This window comes from Ambystoma mexicanum, chromosome 12, assembly GCF_040938575.1.
Source record: "Ambystoma mexicanum isolate Mex_15411 chromosome 12, UKY_AmexF1_1, whole genome shotgun sequence".
NCBI classification, from domain to species: domain Eukaryota; kingdom Metazoa; phylum Chordata; class Amphibia; order Caudata; family Ambystomatidae; genus Ambystoma; species Ambystoma mexicanum.
This window is the reverse complement of record NC_090936.1, coordinates 746,076,715-746,098,060: the sequence shown is the minus strand read 5'-3', so window position 1 is coordinate 746,098,060 and position 21,346 is coordinate 746,076,715. Positions and strand designations below refer to the sequence as shown.

At 45.1% G+C, this 21,346-nt stretch overlaps 1 protein-coding gene across 4 annotated transcripts in view; it reads left to right on the top strand.

Moving 5' to 3' along the window:
• ALG12 (ALG12 alpha-1,6-mannosyltransferase) overlaps positions 1-21,346 on the top strand; it is a 586,752-nt gene that overhangs the window by 499,457 nt on the left and 65,949 nt on the right. For all 4 annotated transcript variants that reach the window (XM_069629251.1, XM_069629252.1, XM_069629254.1 and 1 more), the window contains one exon: positions 20,419-20,494. In XM_069629251.1, coding sequence (XP_069485352.1) covers positions 20,419-20,494 — 76 coding nt within the window. The remainder of the gene's footprint in view (positions 1-20,418; positions 20,495-21,346) is intronic.

Sequence of the window (21,346 nt, the reverse complement as noted above, 5' to 3'; positions counted from 1 at the left end):
TCTATTCATCACCGGGTTCAGCGTACAGTTAAAATCCCCTGGCCATATAAATGTGATGTCTCTATATGAGCTAATTCTAGGATATAATGACCGAAAATAAGCAGCCCTATCTTAATTTGGTGCGTATGTGTTAATACATATTTCTCTGTGTTCTACCTGCCCCTGCATTGCGATCATTCTGCCTTCTGTGTCTAGGAAGGTCCTGCAGACTTTGAATGAAACAGACAGCATTACTCATATTAGAACCCCTCTAGCGTATGCTGAATAAGACAAACCGATGGTCATGCCTCCCCACTTTTCTGCTAGGGTGCTTTGTTTCTCCTTAGTGAGGTGCGTCTCCTGCAGGAGAGTATCGATTTTCTGGCGTCTCAGGTAAGACATTACTCTATTTCGTTTGATAAAACTATTCAATCCCCTTACATTCCAAGACACTATTTTAAGTTCCCCCATCAAGCTTGGATGTGTTGGCTTAGTCTACCAGTGTGTTGAATATGCTATATCTACTTCGCGTGGAACTGTAGGCTAACTCCCCCAACACCCTTTCTCACCCCCAACAGTTGCCCAGCTCAATACCTTGCGCTCAGGCATCCCTGTGTCTCTCTCCTGATCCAGATGCTGTCCTGGTGCTCGGAGTACGGCAGGAGGATACGTGACCGCTAGTTTCCTACTATAAACCAAACTATGTTCAGGTGTAGATCGCTTCCTCCCAGTGCGCATCCAACTGGATACTACACCCATGGCTCCTGCATTGTACACAAACAATTTGCGCATATGACTGTTCTGTGGTGCCGCTGTGCTCGGTGGGTGTCCAGTGGCTGTCCTCCTTCATGGCTTTTCAGTTCTGCCCAGTGCATTGCCCCCTCCCCCCCCTTTCGCCTGGTCTCTGTGTCCATCCACTTGCACTTCTTCTAGGGTCTCAAAAAAGATAGAACAGCCCTTATTTATGACTTTCAGTCTCACCGTTTACAACAGCATATATTTAAGGTACTCCTCTCGTAGCCTCCTCTTGACCGCCATAAAGGTCATCCTCTGTTTCTGCACCAGGAAAGTGTAGTCTGAGTAAGCCGTGATGTTAGCTGAAGCCCATTGAATTGTCCCCCCTTTGCAATGTTCAAGAATCTTTTCCCTGTCCTTGTAGTTTAATATCCGGGCTATCACGGGATGGGCAGTGCTCCGGGTGGCAGCTTTCCCGACAGGGCTCTATGTGCACTCTCCACTATGAACCCCTGAGTGAGGGTACCTGGGCCTATTTCCTGCAGCAACATATTTTCTAAGAAATTAGTCGGGCTGGGTCCTTCTTCCCCCTCCGGGAGCCTGACGATGCGTACATTGTTCCGTCTGGCTTGTACTTCTGCTTCCTCCGCTCTACTTTCAACCGTACTTACTGCTGCAGAATCGCAACTTCTCTGGAAGTGTCTTTTAAGTTGCATGTATTATCCACCACCTCTTTTTCTAGAGCTCCCGTGCGTTCTGCGAGTGACCTTACATCCAGTCTCAAAAGGTTCACGTCTAGGCTGATAGCGTCCATTTTAGATTCCAGGGCCATCTTTAAAGCAGCTATGCCTTCTAGGACTTGTTGGTCTCCTTTTATTTGGACTTGTTCTCCCTGTGTCGCTGAGGTCAACGGTAGAATAATCAAGGGTTGTCTGTGTGGGTTTGGCGAACGTATCCAATGTGGGCTGCTTCGCTTTCTTCTTGTGAGCGTTTGATGCCATGGTTGATCTGGGCTCTATAGTGCAGCAGCCCCCTTTACTCCTCTCTCTGCCCTGCACTGTTTCACCGGGGTCCTGTCGCTGCTGAGTGGGTCCCTTCCATCTCGCTTCCTCCTTGTTGCCAACAGCAGTTGTCCTTCTGGTTCTGCTATTTTATTCGGGGTTACGATATGGACTTGCCGCTGTCCGCATTATGTTTGCTGGTGGGCTTGGAACCGCCCACCGTCTACAATCTCTGGTCCCTTCTTGCATCAATAGTCGGTAACTTATTCAGTCCCCTTTTATGACATGTTTCTTGTGGAGTCTGTCTTACTGTGTGGGGTCCCCTCAATGCATATCATGCCCGTTCGTAACCGTGGGATCAATGGCTCCCGTTCTTCTCTTCAACAGACAGGACCTTCTAGGCATGTGGGGGCCTGTGTTTGCTATTGCACCCCCTTAGACCTCCTGGGCTTTTGTCCTTGCACTCATCGTTGTGGCCTGCTTCAGGGTTGCGTTTGCACGACCAAGCGTTACTGTAACCTGCTTCCAGTGTTCTTATAGGTGCTCCTCAAAACCAGGCCCTACATCGCAACCAAAAGAGTTCTTTCGTACCTTGTGGTTTGTTGCTGCAGCAGCCCGGTTACCTGCTGATGTTGAACTTCACTGGTATACTGTATATTTGTCCGTCCCTGGAGGACCTTACTCTGAGCAATGTTTATATGGATATGTGATTGCCCCACATCCTGCACTGTGTCTCCCTTTATCTTGCGGCACCTTCAACCGCTCCTGCCAGCCCATGATGTACGGGCTCACCTCCTGGCGCCGCCTCAAGTATATTTCCGGCCCTGAATCCGGGCATTCCGCGCAGGGGCCAGTATTTTGGACGTGCCCCCTCAATCCTGTACTTGAACTATACGAACACAGCGTTCCAACCTGCTGCCCTACTACAGTCCTAGACCAACAGTATCCAGGGGCCCCTTCACTTTATGTTGTATCACCACAGTCCATGCTTGCTTCGCATCTGCGCTCGTACTTCCATGTAGAGTCCCTGCTTTCCACCAGGGCATCTGCACCACTCATTATTTAGTGGCTCCTCCCCTGGTTGCTGCCTTGATCCATCCCGTACATCTTAAGTGATCACCTTCCACTTGTGTGCCGTGGAGTATGCCCTCCAGTTTGTGCTCCAGAATGGTATACCTTAAGTGTCCCTCATGGTCTTGCTTTTCACAGGAGGGAGAGTTTGAACGTGTCTTACTGCCGTTTTGCAGTGTCCGCGTGCTCTGTGAGCTTAATTGTATCCAGTAGCTGGATACATTGTATCCGTCCGTCTGCATGCAGTTATGCTGTTTTCTTTGGGATCTCAAGAGCGATTTCTCCTGATGCTGGTTCCCTTGCTGGGTGTACAGAGTATACCGGCAGGCGGTGCTTAAATATATTTACTGGCAGCTGATCCGCTACTGCCTGTGCTGATTGCCCGCATCGCCTGTTCCGCTGTACGCCCACTGGTATGGTTAGATGTCGGAGAGGGCAGCCACTAGTATTGTTATGGTCCACCCACTACTGCAGCATATCCTGACGTACCATCGTCTTTTACATGCAGTGTTCACCATCTTCTAACACTGCAGGTTGTCCTCTTGTTCCTGATGTACGGGGTCAGCATCGGTGTGTGCAGAATCTTAGCGGGGAGATCCCCATTGGACACCCCCACCTCCTTAGGTCAGTATTATAACACAATGAAATGAATAAAGGAATACACAGACAACTGTATTCAAGTTCTTTGGAAAAACACAAGGTCACAGTTTATTTTGGAGCAAAACAACTTGGGACGGCCCCAGACACATTACAAACAGTCAGATACGGGTGAACCATGTCACCACTTTAGCCACTGGCCAAACTGACAACACTGCTGGTTATTCCAGCTACACTGGCACTGCCAGCAGGAACCAGGGGCACTGACCAGGAAGATTGTTGGCCTAAAGCCCTAAGGAAGGGAGTCAGTGCCCGTCGAGGGATTGGCTCGAACCCGGCCAATCCCGAGCCGCTGCAGCTGCAGCATGAAGTACCTCATTGGCTAGGACCGCCCCGATACTCCGCCTGTAACAAAGAAAGAAATATTAGGAACAACTCAAACAACACACTAGCTTATTTTTTCAATACTTCTACTATGGCACTCTACTAATCCTACTGATGATGCGAAAGCGTCACCCTACTCCTACTACCGGTCTGCATGTTTACTCCAGCTTTAATTGTTACCCAGCTTCAACATGTTTTACCCCAGAATTATATTCTCAGGCGTGGGCGGGTGGGGATTCACACAAGGCGGGAGCTGCTGGGCAAAGAGACTGATGGCCAGCAGCTCCCGTCCTTATCAGTGTCCCCAGGGAGACCTGACCGGAAGCCAAGTCCCCCTGGGAACGCCTCTTCCGTCTTGCTGATGGGGAGAGAAGAGGAAAGAGAGGCTTGACCAGTGACTGGAAGGGGGTGGCCAGAAGGGACAGCCCGCTATGTAGGCTGTCCCTCTAGTGCCCCCTGTGGGGGACGGTCAGCCTCTTAATGCCCGCTTCCACTCCTCTGCACTTCTATGAGCTTTATACCGCATCTGAGCCGCCCTGCCCTGCTGCCTCCTGTACTGGCGGAGGTCACTGTGTACCGTCCCTCCTTGCTCGCGTCTGCCTCAGTGCGTCCCTGGGCACCCTTGCCAGTGTGGGTCTGCTGCCACTCACCTCATACTGCATTCCACGTCTATTTCACTGCCATCCCAAACAAAATGGCATCTTTAACATGTTCATACTGCATTACAGTCCCCGGCCGGACTGGGTATGCTCTATGTGCCGGTCCGCACACAGGTTATGGACTGTGTGCATGCAAGTGCTGGTGACTCTTAGCCTTGTTCCGTACAACTTTGCACAGTTACCGCTGGGCTCTTTGTTTGGCTGCATCCGCCATCTTGTTCCATTAGCATCTCGCCAGACTTCGGACTTCGATCAGCTGGCATTCATCCATTTCGCCTCCTTAAAGTCCCAGCTTGCTCACCACTGTGCTCCCCCACGTTATACGCCTGGAGGTTTGTTCCTGTGCCCAAACGTGCACTTCGGCTTCTGTTTATGCCCAGGATCTTTACGGATCGACAGGAGTTCCTAGAAAAAACGACCTACTGCATGGCCCCCTAGCCACGCCCCCCCCCCAATACAATAGCTATGTCTATAATATTTTTATTTTATTGTCCCTGTTGAAAAAAACTTTTCAACCTTTACAATTAAAACCTTGTTAAACAATACTCACAAACAATTAAAAAAATAGCCTTAGGATCACAAATCACCAAGCATATTAACTCATGAGAGACTTTCCCATTTGCATTTCACAATGGCCCACCAATGTCTGAATAACATAGACGATCCATAAGAGTCAAGTGCCTCAAATAACCCACAGTAGCCAAAGCAACGGATGTAGGAAAACCCAATATCAATCCACTCCAAAGATCTTGACACAAAAAAAATCAAGCTTTCCCACACATTTACTAAAATATAAAGTGTGATGTGCATAAAGTGCAGGACATTCTAAAATTATGTGTTTAAAGGTTTCAACAGTATTGCAATCTGACAGAAGCGACAATTAATCTTTCTTTAATAATTTCCATTTTAAGAGAGTTTATTTGGTATATACAATATCAAACCTAACACGCATAAAATGACTCTGTGACAGGCTTTTAGGGAATATTTGTAGATAGGGGCCTAATGTACCCACAGGTTTATGCTCTCTCAAGTGGGACAATGAATTGTATGTGGGCATAGTTTCTATGGTATTTATCCAAATCTGCTGATACAGGGCCAACTTTACCTTAGTTGAATTGTGCACCAAATCAAACGAAGTTAGTCCCATTTCCACCAAAATGGCATTACAATGTTCCATACATCTATTACCTGTAGGCTTCCTGTGTGCGAGATATACATTAGATAACACTATGAAAAGAGAACCAGCACGGATTTGCCAAGATCTTCATAAAGAACAAAGGGAGTTGCCGCTTCGCCCTAAGTAGAGATTTGAGACCAAGCTCATAGCGTATGGCTTCTATAGGTATACAATTGGGCAGTCTCAAAACTCTGTGCTAAATCAGGGACTCCCATAACTCAAGACTCCAAAACCTGAACTTGTATAACATCTGTCCCATAAATGAATTTTGGGACAACCTTTCACTCATTGGGCCTCATTATGACCCTGGAGGTAACCATGCCGCTTTTTGCGGCATGGCTACCCCCATTCCGGGTACGGGGTTCGGGTTCCCTGAATGGGGAAATACCGGGCCATTCCGACCTCGGAGGGCCCGGTATTTCCCCATTCAGGGAACCCAGACCCGGTACATCCCCATTCCCATTTCAGCCCCCATAGGGCTCAATGGGAATGGGGTTGATGCTAACAATCTAACAATCCTTCTTGCATTGTTGACCTCCCTCAGTCGGTTTCACTATGGCCTTTCATGCAAAATATCAGCAGCTTGTAACATTCAAGAGTCTCATTGTCTTTATTAAACAACCATTCACTGTGGACATCTCTGAGCCGGGTTCACACTCATCGTCACAATGTTCATAGGTGTTTTAACACTATGCAGGATTCACTTCCCTTTGTTTTCCAGCTCCCAGTCAGGCTTTCTCTTAGACCCCAGTCAAGCTTCAGACATTCACAGTTCGCACAGCGTTTACCTCAGCCAGGCGCAAACGCCTGTTTCACAATGTCAAAACTTCGGCAAGGGGTTAAGGACTTTTGATTATACAAGGGATTTGGCTCGACCCTTGTATGACCACCTTAACTCTCTATACCGGCATTCCCTATGGCCTTTTGGTACTTGTAGTTCTCTTTCTTCCCAATATTCGATACAGTCTCTTTGTTCAAAGAAGGGTACCAGCCAGAGACCTTTGCTGGAAGCCCCACGTGGCGCCGGGTCACTCTCTCTGGTACCAATGTGTTCACAAAACACCACTTGTCTAATTATCTTCTTACTGTTGCCACTGCAACCTTGAGCTCAACACATTTCGGGTGACTATCGGCTTCTACCGACTCACCGGCTGTGCTGAACTCGGAGGTTGCTTTGGCGTGGGAGTCAAAGATGGTACCACGATCGCAACCTAGTCTACCCGCCCTGTCTATCAGTGCGGGAGGGTGCCATGTACCGCTGACATCTGACACACCATGGGGCAGCTGCGATTCTAGGTCTTAGGTTTCTTTCATCAGAGGTTTTGCAGGTGTGGGTTTAAAAGGGCAAAGGCAACTCCCTCCTTGACGTCCTTTCAGGTCTCGCCTCTTTTCTTCTCTGTTCGAACTGCTATCCTGGAATGGCTACTTCTCATGCGTTCGGCTTTGCTCGGAGTGTGCTCTTGTGCTCCACGTTTTATCCCTATGGGGAAGGGAAAGGGTAGTCAGGTGTGCAGTTATCGGTAATTGCCTGACCCTAGTGTTGGGATATGTTAGGTAAACGGCTCAGGTATTAGTCCGTTGTTGTTCACGCTCTGAGAAAGTTTTCATGTACGAAAAGGGGGTGGGGTGGTAGAGTTACTACATATCCTACTAGCCCGAATGGGGCACAGTGCTTGCTGCCACATGCTGGAAAACACTCCCGCCAGCCATTAGAGCTGAAAATTCATTCTGGAACTTCAGAGCCAAGACTAAATCCTGGCTCTTCTCCCAAACCACCATTTAGAACACTAGTCCAGCTCCCACTTGGAACTTTGCCTGTATATTTCTATATATATTTGTTATGCTACCCACACAAATGGAATATCTTTTATGACCAGGTACCATGTAGCTGCCGTTCAATCATAATGCCCAAGTTTGATTGTAGTCTCTTCTATGACAAACCAGAACTCCCTAGGCTTAACTTATATGTTAATACATTCTCCACCTGTGTTTTCGGATCCTGTAAATATAAACTTGTCTCCTAACTGTATTCACTATGCAATCTACTATGTAACTCACTATGTAACACATAAACTGTATGCAATCTATATGTAATTTACTATGTGACCCACAGGGGTCAAGGCCTAAAAATGAAAGTGGGGGGAACTCATCAACAAATGCAATGGGATGTGATGTCACCAGAAATTAGCATATTAATATGTAGATTTCATTAAATTGGCTTGGCATAACCATCCAAATTGCACAGGACAAATAGCATTTGCCGTTCAGAAAATCAACACACACACAAAACCAAGAGGATATTTTCTACTAATAGTGTTTTTGAAAACATTAAAAGGCGTGCATGTTTTGAACTCCAAGAACCAATACAAATGTTTTCCCTGGCGCTTGCAGTACTGAAATGGGACATTTCACCTTTAGTTGCTTGTTATTTTTCATCAGGTTATACAGTGCAGTGGTGAAGTGTTCAGCCTGCAAACCTGACGACTGCGGTTAGGTTGGCTCTAATTCTTAAATGCAAAGACAATGTTCAATGTTTCTCATTTTAGCTGGGGGGAGTCCGTACCCCCGCGTGTACCTTCGACTTGAGCCCTGGTAACCCACAATGTAACATTCTATGCATTCAAGTACAAGTGCCCAGTTACCTTTGGGTTAGGTGCGCTATACAAGTAATAAACTAAAGTATAAGGTCTCACAAGGAAGGGAATAATGCGTCTCAACCTTCGCTGTCCCATTTCCACTCCCCGAGGACCCCCCACCATCCGCCATCCAGGTGATCCTCCCGCACTAGTCCACCCCCAGGAACTAGATCCAATAGCGATGGCCGTGTCCTGGCCACCTGGATGACAGATCCCTGGGGGCTAGCAAGTGAGACACCTTCAGGTTTCTCACACAAGGGCAAACTAACCAAGACCAATCCGTGTTGCCCGTATTCACATTTGGGACTTGCACCCTTGCCACTTCTCTAGATTGAAAAGTCGAATTAGAGACAGTGATATGTACACAACTAAGGTTAGTTACAGAAGGAATATCTACAGAACAAGTAGAGCGGTTATGAACATCACCATTGTATGGTACAATGTGAAAGTCCATTTTCCTCAATGCCCTTAGAATCACATCACGTACCATTTTTGAGACGACGTTCAGCATACGTTTATTAGTTGTAAAATCATTGATGAATTCAACGTAATCGATATCACGAGATGTTATTGCTGTTCAATTCGGCACCTCATTGAACAGTACCAAAACAAAGGAACGATTGAGCAGCTGAAATTCATCTTCCACAAATAAGAAGTCTAATAGGAGTCGATGTATATATTTACTCCACCCTCCTCCCCAAGGTTCCATCCAAAAACTGGTTCACCGGCCTAAATAAACTTAATAAACATAAACATAAATCCCAGCCTTACTAAGATTACAGGTGGATCTAGACCCCTACCTTGGGGGGAATGCAAGGGTTGATCATTATTGGTTCCTTTAAGGACACTATATACTGATCTTTTCGCAGGCCCCTCCATCCCCCAACCCTCCCTGTAACTTTCATTCAGTCATTCCCCAGCCCGCTCTGCGAGGGCCTAGGAAGCCCGGCTGAGGCATGGCAAGTGCCCTGACGCCCCCTTTCTGCGTTGAATTGATCAGTGGAAAAATGGATAGCCAGGGCACCCGAGTTACCAGGCTTCTGCTCAGGCTCCAAAAGGGGAGGCAACCCAGCTCCACTACAGAGTTCCGGGGGTGCTGCTACAACATAAAAAGAAACTGGTATATAGGTGGGCTAGGCAAACTGATAGGATACTCGTCTGAATGGGTTGTTAAAAGGCTAATGTCCAAGTCCTCAGCGCGTTCTCATGAGAGGACTTCAGGAAGGATGTAATCGCGCTCTTTCCAAATGCTGGCTGTGCTGCAGGCTTATTACTCTTCCCTTTTTTGCCATGGCCCCTTGACAATGAGTTACTTTGCTCCTTCTTCCCGGTGGGAAAAATGACAACTACTGACTGGTCCTCCAATGACTTGTCGTCATTTCTAGCTGCCTTTAAACAATGCAGTAACTTCCTTGAGCCTTTATTCCTCACTTTGCCGCTGATTTTCAAATTTTTCAAATTGTTCTTAGATTTAGACCTGTGCTGCGAAATAACTGCTTCAAGGGATTCTAATTGTGTGACGCCCAAAAATGTGGAATTGTGGAAATCCCTTGGTTCAAGCGAGACAGGCTCACTATCAAGGTTGACCACCTTGTTGAACACCACTCGACCCATTTCAGAAACAACTAGTGGAGCAGTGGAGGCCTCGTCGATTACTTTAAATGATAATGGCAGACCTAAATCACTGCTCGGTTGACTTGGAACAAAGGGGTCGGCATGGAGGTTTAATTGGGATGAGACCTCCCCTTCATGATGTTGTGCCTTTGCGAATATGTAGCCTTCATGGAAGTTTAGTTTGGGTACCCTAATGGATAATGTTGTCTTCTGAGACTTAAAGTCGTCAATGCATAAAATGCCAGCTCTGGATCCTGATTACCAGCTAAAGGAGGTGTCTGAGGATTAAACGGTTCCCTTGATGATGGGGATCGCAGGATTAGCCTGAAGGCTGAAAGGACTTGGGCGAATTGGATGGATACAGCACCAGAGACCCACAGAGTCACTGCGGCTCAGGGGCATCATCCTGGGGAAAAATGGGGGCAGAATGAGAAAATTAATGCACAGACAATGCTGCTGTCCGCACTAAACTTTCCATGAGCCCAGTGTCCTTGCGTCTTACTGTGTCACCGACTGTAACCTGCTAGCCATTTCAAAAAGGCCAGTGCCACCCACCAATAATGGAGGCTCGGGTTCCGAGACGTTAGGCGTGGTAGAAACAACAAGAGCTAAGGTTATAACTTCTCCCAACTGCATGGAAGAATCAATTCTGGTTTCAGATATATTAAGAGTCACTGAAGGAGAAATAGGCAATCCTTGAACTAATTCTGCACCTAAATTGGAGTCTGGTAATGAGTTCCTGCAGAGGTCGGCTGCGGAGGGCGAATGCATATATACATGCAGATTATAACCAAAATAAACTACTAGATAACCAAGTGCAAGTAAAGTGCTGGCAGCACGGAACACAAGTAAAAGCTCTTAACCTCTTAGAGCCAATGATGTTTCTCTAGCAGGGTTCAACAGCTACCCTTCAACAACTGCCTTGCACGCCGCTACCAATTTATTATGTTTCTGAACACTCAGCGCACTGGAGAGCTGGAAAGCTGGAGAGCTAAGTCCCACCCCCTCCCAAGGAGTTCCAATGTGCCACAGATCAGGCTTCCGTACTCCGCGTACTTCAAGTACCAGCGCCAATATCACCAGACCAGCACGCTAAATTTGCTAATTTGGGAGCTTCTGTGCCACGCCACCCGTACAGAGGTTGTGCTTCGCCAAGCTCAGAGGAAACAACCAGGCAACATTAAAACTTCAAGGCGTGAGAGTGTCTGTCAAGCTGCACCATAGATTGAACATTCACTGGCCACTTCCAACAGACCACCAGTTGGCCAGAGGAAAATCTGCCTATAATTAGATATTTACTTAATTTTTTTTCTATACATTTAATTATGCACTATAAGTAACAGATTTTTTGTGTGCATTAACCAAACTTCAAATGCGTAGATTCCATACTATCACAACGCACACGGGCACATACTTTCTTTTATATGAGATTGTATTTTATAAAACTTGTCACCTAGAAAAGAATGTGCCCATGTAATGTTATTACGGTAAGGAGAGTTGTAAATTTAAGTGTGAACATTGACTATTTATATAACACTTATCTTTCTACTTCTATCTATTCTTATTAGTTTTGTTTTTTACTAATACATCTCTTTATATTATCTTTGAAGTACCTGAAATAAATGTTGCTGGGTCACATTCTTTCCCTACAATGAAGTATTGTAATTGCGTATTGTAATTGCTTTCTAATATATGGAATTCAAACCATTTGTAAGTTGATAGGTACTACAAATGAATACTCCACACATAATCATATGATACTTGTGTATGACTGTATAGGAATCTATGTGATCACTGCGCCCCCGACAATGTTGATGCCAATTATGGTGCAGTGCAGTGATCAGATAGATCACGTTGCTTGCATCCCCCTACCCAGCCCCCCAATCCCTCACCACACTTACCTTTACGGCGGCACATTTCGGTGTGTGCAGCTGACTCCCCGCTATCCCTGCGGCATCAGTTCCTCCCACTTACGTGGGTCGTAGCTGACACAGCAATGTGCTTTTCTTTCTTTTTTTTTAACTTTCTTGTCCCCCACTTACCAGAATGGTAAACCGGGGACACCCCTGCAATCCCTGACTCCCGTTACTGTGTGCCCAAGGAGAGCAGGGGACACCCCCACAATCCCTGCTCTGCTTCTGGCGCAGTAATGAGTCGGTAGAAAGAAATGCACCAAAGTCGCTGTAACTGCGTAGTCGCAGTCGCAGTCACATGGTCGACATTTTGGTGCATTTCCCTTTATTGCTCCATGTCATGTTGTTATTATTGTTAAGTGTAATTAAAATATGTATCAAAAGTTGGGAACAAAATTATTCTAACTTATATAATCAGAAAAGTCATATTTGATGTAATTATTGATCTCATCATGGATGTTGTGTATGATGACATTAGCGATGCCATGTATGATGTAATTGGGGGATCGGATATCTGTTGCACTTAGATTTTGTGATGAATCGGAGGATGTCGTCCCTTCTTCCCTGGAGGGAGACCTTTCCCATGGTGGTCAAGGTGGTGCATCCAGAGTACAAAAGTCCCTCTGAGGGTGGTACACCGAAGGAGCATCACATGGGGAATTAATCCCTCTTGGGATTGGGGACAACCATCACCAGAGAATGCGGTATCACCACGTTTTAATACCTCCAAACCCCTTCTCCAACTCTAAATCCTCTTTCTGGATCGAACTGATATTTTATTGTTAATTCAGTTCACATAATTTCCATGACAACATTAAAAAGCCAGAAAATGCAAGGTATCAGGAAGACAACTTTAAAGCTAGTACTGGCACGAAGAAGATAACCACGAGTCGCTGGATCACTCATGAGAAGCAGAACGAGCGCTCTAGCGTCTTGATGCCAGTGATTGGCCTGGAGCAGTTCATCAACCCCACGCAGGAGTTTCAAGGATGTTAGAGCTCAGCTGGGGCTGAGACGCGCAAGAGATTTCCTCGGAGGAGGAACAACGGGAGCCATGCAGGAAAGCAGCAGACACAAGCCGCAGGGGAAACCGTGTTGGGAGGAGCGGGAGAATCTGAATGTGGTCCGTCAGCAGGGGACTTCTTGGGTTGCTGCCATGTCAGTCCTCCAGGCGTCCCAGGGCAAAAGAAGGAACGTGCAGCTGAGAGGCGTCGCAGTGCTAAACGAGCAGTTGCAGACCCCGTTCAAAGCCCAAATGCTACTGGAGCCTTGCATACAGCTGCTGGTGAACCGTGGTAGCCTCTAAGAAGGCAGGAGGCAGAGTGTCCGGGAGGTGCAGGAGGTCCGGGGAAGCAACAGCAGGAATATGAACTTGGAAACCGAGGGTCTGGGACCCTGAACAAGTTGTATACTTGATAGGAGAGTGAACCGAGGGGATACAACAAAGCCTTGTGAGTCTGGGACCCGCACCCAAACCAGGAAACGAGATTCAGAGGGTCTGGGACCCTTGACGAATTGTATACTTTGCAGGAGAGTGAACCAAGCAGATACAACAAACTTTTGCAAGTCTGGGACCTGCACACATATGAGAAACCGAAGCTTAAAGCCAAGAGTGTCTGGGGCCCTGTGAAAGAAAAGAGAGAGACAATTCATGAGAATGCATTGGCTTGGCAGGAGAGAGAGAGCCAAGCCACTTTGGCGAGTCTAGGACTCGCACCCATATGAGAGACTGATAATAAGAGGGCCAAGGACCCTAGAACTGATAAAAGGAATCCTATGCTTGCTATCAGAGTGTGCCAAGCTGTTATGGTATAAGAATTGTGAGAGCAAGAGACAGTTATTGTATGGATTATCAAACAACCTAGGATAACAAGAAGTGTAGGGGAAAGGAGCACAACCCTAGCATTGGAATCCTGTATTTCTGGGAAATTATTTTGCATCACTTTATTACCAGTGAAACTGGGAACTTTTCTGTTGATTGAAAACACCAAGAACACTCTTTTACTTTGAGACTGGACTATCCTTTGCACAGTTATCTTACATCATTAGTGTTAGGGACAGAGGTAGATTTTGGGACACGAAAGTGACAGACCTTTTAGTTTCAGATTTCCTGACGGTTTCACTAATTTCCTTGGAGGCAGGGAAACCCCTCTTAGCATTAGGGATAGAGAGGCCTTTTTTCACAGTTTTTTTATTTAATAAAAGTCTTTATCCAAAAACATGCCACCATTGTGTCAGAACCTTACTTCGGCACCCTTGCAATGTATTTGGGGGCAGGAAATGTGTTGGACTTAGATGTGCGCCTAGAGGACTCTCTCACGTGGACAACATGATTAAACAGCGGCATCAATAACAAAGCTCCATCCGAGCCTCAAGGTACATATAAACGCACCATTTTGGTGGACATGTGCTGCAGGCATGGCTACCCACAGATACGCATCAGAATGCAGTGACGACCTATGACAAAAATTCGGTCCAGCTGGACACAAAGATTCTCTTGCACTCTCATATTTTCCTGACCTCTCTCAGCACCCGTCCGCATGCCTGATCTCTTGAGTTGCTTACTGGACCCCGGCCAGCCCCCTAATTCCTTATCTTGGTCAAATGTACACACGCATTTAAACCTTTTCTGAGAATTTCCCATACTCTGGACTGCGGTTGCAAAGGGCATTCCCAAGGGCATTCCCACCACAAGCACGTTGAGACAATAATAATAGGAAAAGGTGCTATATCAATGACTCCTACAATACAATGGCCCTCATCAAGAGTTGGGCTGTAGCCCTTAAATGTGGGGATAACGCTATTACCGCCACATTTAAGGGTACGCCCAAACATGAGTTGCCAGCATTTACTCACAGCTCTAAGCTGAGGGCAAATGCGCCAGAAAATTGCTGATTTTTGGTGCAATTACCACGCGGTAATACCGCCAGCAGTAATTACGTTGAATATTCCCAGTTTGGGTCCGGGAATGGGGAATAACGGTTACCGCTCAACCCGTGATCCGGCGGTAATACCAATACAGTTAGGCGATATCCCAGTCGGGAGGCCCAGTGTCACCTGTGATGTAATTATTGTGGTTGTACGCTGCGCAACAAGGGGTGCAAAGTTAAGGTGGACTTGCTTCAAATGCAAGTGCTGAATTTCAAGCGTTTTGTTGTGTTAAATCTGATCAACTTAACTGTCTCTTAATAAAGGTTTTTTCACTTAATTACAAAGGTTTTGTTGCCATGTTTTTTCACATTAAATCTGATCACATTAACCCTCTCTTAAAAAGGTTTTTTCACAGAATTTCAATGATTTTGTTATACTATAGTTTCTTTTGGGCCCACTAGCCATGGCCTACAGCCTTCCCCACTGTACTTGTTGCACCAATAGGTGTCTTTGGGGCCCACGAGCCATGACTTTCGGCCATGTCCACTATACATGTTGCACCAATAACTTTCTTTGGGGCCCACTAGCCATGTCGTTGGCCATGGCCAGTAGCCACAGCCTTCGTCCTTGGCCACTGTACTTGTTGCACAAATACATTTCTTTGGGGCCCACCAACCGTGGCCAGTGGCCACGGCTTCGGCCGTGCCCACTGTACATATTGCACCAGTAGGTTTCTTTGGGGTCCGCTAGCAACAGCCTATGCTGTGGCCCCTGTACATGTTGCACCAATACGTTTATTCGGGCCCATTAGCCATGGTCTTAGGCAATGGCCAGTGGCACAAAGACCCATTACCCCTGCCTAGTAGATGTGAGCACTGTATGTGTCAAATTTCCTTTTTTTCCCCACTCTCTCCCAATTCCTGTGGGATTCCCGTGATAATGGCATCAAACTACACATACAGAGGCAACAAACTACCCATGCCTGCAGTATTCCCCCAATATTCCGAAAACTTTCAAAAATCAAAAACTTGTCCCAGTCCTCACAGGCATTCGCCAAGTGTAGTGTGACCCTCCTCTTTCCATGGTCCCCTCTCTCTGCTCAGCTGCTTTTTCCCTCCCTGGCCTTCGTTGGACTTTTTCTCTATGGGAAAATGAATGGGAGTAGGCCGAAAACAGTGTTTTTTTATTTCTTAATAACCTTTTCATTTTTTAACAAATCTATTTCCCAAAATGTCCAGTCTAGTGGACAGGAGGGTTCAGGGGGGGAGGGGTGTTAGACAAACATTTTGTTGGAAAAATACAAATCCGTCATGCAAGTCAAAAGTTATTAGCAATAGAATTTTGGGATTTGCATGACTCAAGGCTATCAACTTAACTATAGGGTGGAAGAGAGAGAATGAGAATGAAATAACTTTAAAATCCATACTTAATGGACCAAAGCTCCAACAATGGTGGATTTAGTTAATTTCCGAATGGTCATTTGAGATGATGGTAAGAGAAAGGCTTCGGTTTCACTTGCGAAGGCCAAGGCAATTAGGAGTGATTCCTGGTTTTACGAGTTCAGGTGCAACAAAAACTATTGCAAAGTCCTTTTTAACCGTTCATATGGGAAACAGGAGGTCCTGTTCCTGAAATGAAATATTGGGCCCCTCAAGCATGATGTTGGTGATGAGGATTTACATTAGTTTGTAGTTAAATAAGAAATAGTCGCGGTACAGGAGTCTTGAGTTTTAGAAGCGCCATCTATCGATATAGTAAATGGAATATGGGAAATTGCTATTACAAACCCCATTCAGCTTAAGTGTAGTCTTAAAGTTAAGTAAAGAAAAAATAACCTTAAAACAACTTGCCCTGATTCCTTAGCTTGCCCTATTACAGCATCAAAAGATAAAGACAATGTGGATAGTGTCCTTGTTAATCTATTTATCTATCTATAAAGTTATAGTCGGAACAGAAAGTGACGATCTGCCGTTGGTTGAAAAATGAATGGGAAATTGGAGACCTCCATATAGGACTGAAACCATGGCTGACCTAGAGTTTAATAAGCAGAGGAAACTGCTTTAAATGGAATAACTATAAACTATTGTCAGTGGGCTCCTGTATATATTTGTTGGAGTGGACAGGGTTTTCGGGGTTCATTGAATGCAGGTGAAAATAATAAGCCAATGTACTGCTGACCCTTATTTGAGTATAAAAATATTTGAGAAGATCCTTATCTGCAGGAGGGACACATTAATTGGGTCTGTAAAGCCCTATATCCAAATTTGAAATAAAAGGTCAAATCAAAAATGGCAGGCTTTAAAAAAGGGACTTAGACTCTGAGAAATGGGGGGTCACAACCCCCATGCGAGAGAAATGGAAGGTCATCTGAAATATAAAACAAGGACATGCACGTTTATTCATCGATCATCAGAAACAGAAAGCTAGAGCAAGGTACGAGTAAATAATAAAACCAATTTTTGGTATTGTTCAGGCATCAGGAAGTAGACACAGACCACTGAGTAACATGTGGATTACAAACTTTTATTAAAACAAAAAAGAGGGGTGGAAAAAAAGGCCTAACTTGCCCTATGCTAAGGTGGTATATCCCTACCTAACTGAAACTAATGATAGTCTATGTCAGGAAGTCCAAAGCAAATGTCTGTCTGTATCTAAAACCTTTACTTGCCCGCACATCTACTTGTATATAATGTGTAGGGATGTCATCACAATGAGAAGTGTTCAAATAAAAGTTCAGAGCTTCTTGGAGCTTCTTTCAGCTCTTGGTTGGAAAAGAGTTTTCCCTTCCCCAAGATTCAGGATAGTTCACTTTACACAAAGAGCGGGGTTCCCTTCCCCAAGCTGTGAAGTCTCTCAATGTTCCAAAACACAATTCCTCAGGATACGTCTCAGCTTTTCTGTCTTAATTGCATTTCACCAATTTCACAGAGTTCAGTTTGCTAAATTCAGATCACACAAGTTTTCCTTGCTATTCAATCACAAGCTTATGGGTGAGGTAAGTGGCTTTTCCTTTAGGTGGGTGTACTAGGTCTAGGCGCAGTTGTCGGACCACACGGTCCACCCATTATAGGTCACACAACCGACACACCTTTCTTGCTTCTTCACAGTTAACTGCCACAGTGGTATTGGACTTATCCTCTTGGAGCTTTTGCAATACTTGTTTTGCCACCATTCACTTATTACACTTTCAAATATTCTCACAGCTTTTGCCACTGCTTATTCTTTCAAGTTATACAGTTTCTTATATTCTTATGGAACCTGCCAATGCTTGTTTTCTTCAGGTTACACAATTCCTTATATTCTTATGGCACTTGCCAATGCTTGTTCTCTTTGGTTTAAACAGTTCACAGTTCCTTTTTATCAGGGAATTTCACCAACTGCTTTCAATCCAATTGGTATTCAATGCCACTTTCTTTTGGTTTGGTATTAAAAAAAAGAAAATAAAAAAGGTTTAATTTCATTCCATTCAGTCACATTGAATAAACTAACATCAAATTTCCAGGTTACTCTTCTGCTGGGAATTTGGACCCTGTTCAAAGGCGTATTCACAAGTTCAAAGATTTCTGGTTCTCTGGCCATTTTTTGGCCTTGTCATTTTCATCTTGTTTACAGTTCGGTATTCACAAAACACTTTCATTCAGTTTTCTCAGCAGCTTCAGGTTATCGTACTTATCAAAAGTATTTATTTCAAGCTGGACCGGCATTCATATTGCTTAAATGGTCCCTCGCTCACTCGCGACCGATCCGACCTGCAGCAACCACGCAATCCATACCGCAGCGTCCCAAAGTCATTCAGGCTTCTCTGACTCACCGGGTACACTGTCTCCAGGTGCTGTTCTCCGCATCGGCAGGCTCTGTGGCTGTCGCTGCTCCCGGCTCGGCGCGCCTCTCTTCCAGGACCTCAGCTGCCTCGGTTTTACGGAGAGGGAGTTTCTCTGACTCAGGAGGTATGCAGACTAACACAGCTCCCAGAGACCTTTCAAATGCTCCTGTCACAATCTGCTTCTGCTGCAACAACTCTGCAGCTTGTAGGCGCTTCAAGAAAGTGTCTCCCTGGCTTCACCTCCGTCTTCCCCTCCAAGCGTTCCACAGACGATATCATTAGCCGCACCTTAGCGGGCCATTTATACCACCCCTTGGGCCTCAGGTGCAGGCAATGTTCCTTTACTGCATAGCGGTTTTGGTACTCGGCATCCATGTTAATAAAAAGAGGATGTATGGCTCTGGGATGTTTCTTCGTCGTCTCAGTCCTGACTGGTGTGTACTGGGAGATGGTCAGGGGAAATAGGGATGGGGTTGGTAGTACCCTACAAATGCCTGGGGGATAGTTGAATAAAAGTGAAATGTGGGATACTGTCTCACCCAAGGGTGCCTCATCTCCACTACCCAAGTCTCCTCCACCCAGGTGATCCTCCCTCGGATATCCACCGCCCAGGGTCAGGATCTGATAGCGACAACCTTTCACTGGCCACCTGGTAGGAGGATATATTGGTGAAAGAAGTGAGGATGCCCTCAGATTCCTCACAGTATATTATATAGTGATGCATGCTACAAATTACAGTAGCAGAGCGTCTGATAACAGGTGCACCAATTACCATCATTGCCACCCATGTTAGTGGTACTCCAGTTACAGCCTCAAAAGGATGAAGGCATGAGTTGGCCCAGAGTAATAGTGAGTCCTTGATCAAGCAGCAGCTGCTTCTCTTTGGAGACATGTGTGCTGTTTTCAGAGCTATCCACTCATCCCCCCCTCCAATGAGTAATATAATGAAAACGATTGATTAATATATTTTATTTATGCCCTAAATACTAGAGACTAGTCTCTATGCACGGGGCAGGAATTTGATCTTGTGTTGCTTTGCTTTGTACTGCTTCCAAAACAAACACGTTGACCCTGAACTATCCTCCTGGCCCAATGATGTGTTATTCTGGAAACTGGCCAATAAATCTAGAGCCTCCAGCAGTTTAAAAAAAAGTAATATATCGTTGCACATGGGAACACTAAATCCAGATGATATTTGATCCTCTGGGGGGAAAATGCCAAGTGCACTGGGTTGGACTTTCAGTCGCATAGCCTGTCATTATGGGATTACATAAATGGGACTGTACTGCGTGAATATTTGCTATTGTTTTTTTTGTTTTTTTATTGAATATACAGTTTATGATGTGTTGCAAAATGATTAGCTCATTTGTGGTATTTAGTATGATGGGTTCGAAGAATTTTACAGTATTCTTTTTTATTTGAATTTGTTGTGTAAACATTTTTGATAGGTCAATACATAACAATATGTTTCAGCAGAGCAGGTAAAAATAATGGCATCTAAACTCATTAAAGAGGTGTGATACAAAATAGGCACGTAGCCCCTGAATGAGTCTCTGGACAAAGGTGAAGATTGGATGTGTGATCACAAATTTGGGTATACCTTATGGTCCTGGAAGATTGTACACAACCGACTGAGATGAAGGCAGTGACTCTTTAGCCAATATAGTTCGTTTGGACCCTTTCATTTATATTTGAAAATGCTATGTAGGTGTTCCTTTTCGAGTTTGTAATCCTGACAAAATGTTATTATCCGTCTACAATTTGTTCATGATTTGTTGACTTGCAAATAATGAGAAAGGCTCATGTTGCTGATTCTGTCGCTTGTGACCCTTTGTTTGATTCAATTTTTTAAGTAAAGTTTAAATAAATAACTACACTCCGGTTAGGGCCACTTTCTATCTGCTTGTAATTCCACTGCACTTGTCCTACTGGTTTACCAACCTTCTGTTTATTTACAGGCGTGTCTCTTCATATTGATGTTGCCGCAGCACAGACTGGGATTTCTCGCTTCCTGGAAAGCAATCCTACTTGGAAGTATGTATTTTTAGTTGTTTAAAAAAATGTTATACCAAACATCTGTGCTCTTTTTGGGCTGGAATGGGAAAAGGCAAGAGGGGTGTAAAGTCCAGCAGTGATGTCTTTTGTTGTGGTGTTTGATTATATTGTAAAGCAACAAAATAGCATGGTGCTCATTGTGCACTTTCACAAGTCATATTACCAGGAAACTCCAAGAAAAAGAAAACCAGGAACTAGGTTTCCTCCTGCTACACACTCACATTTTAGAACAGCTAATCAAGCAAGCTATCTCCCTCTAACACTTCACTTCAGAAAGGAAAGGAAAGACTGTTCTTCAAATAATACCCTGAGGTGTGTTTACCGACCACTTCCTCTCTCCCCACACTTGAACTATCCCCTCCTCCTGCAGACCATCAACTCCAACTGCGTCTCCATGTTCCATTATAATTGGTTATTTATAGCACGGACCCGGGGATCGAACCTGTGTTGCTCTGCACCGTCTTGCTTCCAAGGCGAGCGCGTTGCACTTACACCTAAGCTAGCCTCCCGAGACTAGAATAACACGTTGTCCTTTTGTATAGCACTTTGTTGCTTGCTTGGCAGCAGATGTTGTGTTCTTCAAAACCCTACATAACTTTCTCAACTTACATTCATAAGATGGGAAATAAAAGAAAGCTTTACAAGAATTGGATTGATTGTACATGGAGTGTTGTGAATGTAAGTAACTCACTCCAGTGGTAGTTAAGGAATTAAACCTTGTATAAGATTTCTCCACGCTTAGTGGAGTGGGGGGTACATACTAAAGCAAAAAGTGAAGCTCTCTTCATTTGTGAAATTATGATGTAGGTGGTCAAATGTAATGTGCCACAC